The 2,556-nt window shown below is 32.4% G+C and overlaps 1 protein-coding gene across 1 annotated transcript; it reads right to left on the bottom strand.

Annotated features, from left to right (window-relative positions):
- Positions 1-755: 755 nt before the first annotated feature.
- On the bottom strand, positions 756-2,125 carry XKR9 (XK related 9; the record flags this gene model as incomplete). Its single annotated transcript, XM_081322505.1, has 2 exons — positions 756-1,384; positions 2,014-2,125. The coding sequence occupies 2 exons, from the start codon at positions 2,123-2,125 to the stop codon at positions 756-758; spliced, it is 741 nt and encodes a 246-aa protein (XP_081178631.1).
- Between the last annotated feature and the right edge of the window lie 431 nt (positions 2,126-2,556).

Here is a 2,556-nt window from a genome sequence, read left to right as displayed (position 1 = left end):
TGACTTACAAACACAAGTAGCCCCAAATTTCTGTTGCTAAGTGAGACAGTTGTTAAATTAATTTTGCCCCATTTTATGACCTTTCTTTTCACAGTTGTTAAGTGAATCACTGCAGCTGATAAGTTAAATGAATCTGGCTTCTCCATTGACTTTGCTTGTCAGAAGGTTTCAAAAGGTGATCACATGACCCTGTGATCCTACACAACCATATTTATGCAACCATCATAAATATGACTTTGTTGCCAAACATCCAAATTTTGATCATGTGACCATGGGGATACTGCAATCATTCTAAGTGTGAAAAGCAATCCTGCCACTTTTTTCAGTGCTGTTTTAACTTTGAATGGTCACTAAATGAACTGTTGTAAGTCAAGAACTACCTGTACTCATTCTTTCAATCTTCACATTAAAAGGCAAAGATTACTAGTGACAGTATTGAGAGGACTATGCATCGTCCTCCCATTATTTATTAATTAAATTTATATTTTGCTTGGCTCAAGGTAGCATGCAGAATACCCCCTTCTTTTATTTTCTCCATGAGTCTGTGAGGAGGGTTATCAGCTGAGAGTGGAAAAAAAAAGATCTGATGAAAATAAATTAATGAAAAACACACTGATCCTACCTGAATGTCAAGGAGCAAAATAGGCTTGAATGTCTGGAAAAATCAGACTTTTAAACACTGTTCCAAAGTTTCCAAAACTATATATTGCCATCTAACAATCATACAGATTTTTTCAGACCTAATCTAGCATCCTTTATTGTATCAGAAATTTACTAAATCTGCATGGTTCTTTTCTTTCTATTCCTGGTCCATCAACTTCGTCTTGTGTGCAATAAATACTAGGATGAAAAAGGGTATAATATATAATAAGAGAAATAATACCTAATATTAGGAAGACTACAGCTGCAACTATCCATGTTGACAAATATATTTTTTCATCAAGTAATGATTTCCAGTACCCACATATGCACAGTATAATTACACTTACAATTATTCGAAAAACATAATAAACAATCTGGACAATTGCTGTATTATCTCCCTTGATATTAAAAAAGGTAAAAATGAGAATGATTGCCACAATCATTCTGTAAACATATTCTGTTGCTTTAAATTTACAAAATTCAGTGTTTTGCTTTGTCACCCAGCTTAGATTCCCAAACCAAAGAAAAATTAGCAGAACAATAGAACCTATAATGTTCAACATTGTGAGTAAAATAATGGTAAGTATCCAAGAAGTTAATGTCATCAGTTTATAGACAAGATATATAAGTTTGCAAAATACCCCACTAAATTCATTTTTATCAGGTAGAGATTTTCGCAAAACTATCTGATAGTTCACTGTTGCACAGGAAATGCTGCAGAAAGACAAAGCGATGGAAACATCTTTAAAAGAAAGCAAAAATATGGAGGGTTAGTTCAGGCCAAAAAAGTTTCCATTTTTTTATAAAACATTTTTTTTAAACAAGGTGGATAACACAGGAACATGAACTAATTAGTCCACTCTAAAAGCTATACTAATCAATTTACGAATGAAATGGCTCCAAAGGGAAGAGATCTTCAGCCATAGTTCATGTTGCCTTAATCTGAGGACTGACATTTATGATTATTAAAATTCATTGGCAACCTTCTGGGATGACAATATTCCCAAAGTGGTTTATAACCAATATAAAAGTAACAATAAAGGCCAAATAAACTGAGCTAATTTTGAAAAACAATCTTTAGGTGTCTGTGTGTACCTGAAATAAAGCAGAAGAAAACTAAGAATTAGCTACCAACCCAATAATCTCCTTCCTTATTGTTAAAAGTGTTTATCCCAGATAAAGTCTTTTTAAAATTGACCAAGTCTTTATATTTTAATACTTAATTACACCAATATTAAAATATATTAATTACTTTTCAAGGTAATCTATTACATTTTGCAAATCATCATGTTGATCTTCATTGTAATATTGCAGACAACTTATGTTTAAATAAGTGCATTGCTTTGCATTTTTAATACAGATTAGACTTACATTGATAAAAAGTAGAATCATCAGATGCCATCACAATGTGGATCTGAAGGATAAGCTGGGGTGTGCTTTCCAAGAAGGCTTTAAATACCTGAAGCATACTTATATCAGCCATTGCATTGATGCATAAGTTGTTGTTGTTGGAACTGTTTGAAATAAATGCAGCCTCATATCCAAATTTTAATGTGAAACAGTATCTATAATGAGAGAGAGAGAAAAACCTCTCTTTAAAGTAAAAAAAGCTAAATAGATAGAGAATTAGATATAGATCAATCTTCCAGGTTTATTTTGTTTATTTTTTTACTAATAAGCAGTCATAGAAGTGAGACTTTTAAGAAAGCCACTACTAGGAGAAAAAGCTCCTAAATCTTTTTCCTTCCAGTTGTTTTTCTATACAGTCTTTCACAGCTTGACGTTTTTATATCCGTTAAGGAAGAAAATATCCACCCACAATCTTTCCTTTCCTTGAAATACAAAACTGCCCATACCTGCTTTTCTGTCTTTCTGTCCTTCTATCTTTCTATTTCTCTTCCTCTTAACCATTAG

This window comes from Vipera berus, assembly GCF_964194415.1.
Source record: "Vipera berus genome assembly, chromosome: 3".
In the NCBI taxonomy this organism is placed as follows: domain Eukaryota; kingdom Metazoa; phylum Chordata; class Lepidosauria; order Squamata; family Viperidae; genus Vipera; species Vipera berus.
The sequence above is the reverse complement of the archived record's forward strand: the minus strand, read 5'-3'. Positions and strand labels throughout refer to the sequence as shown.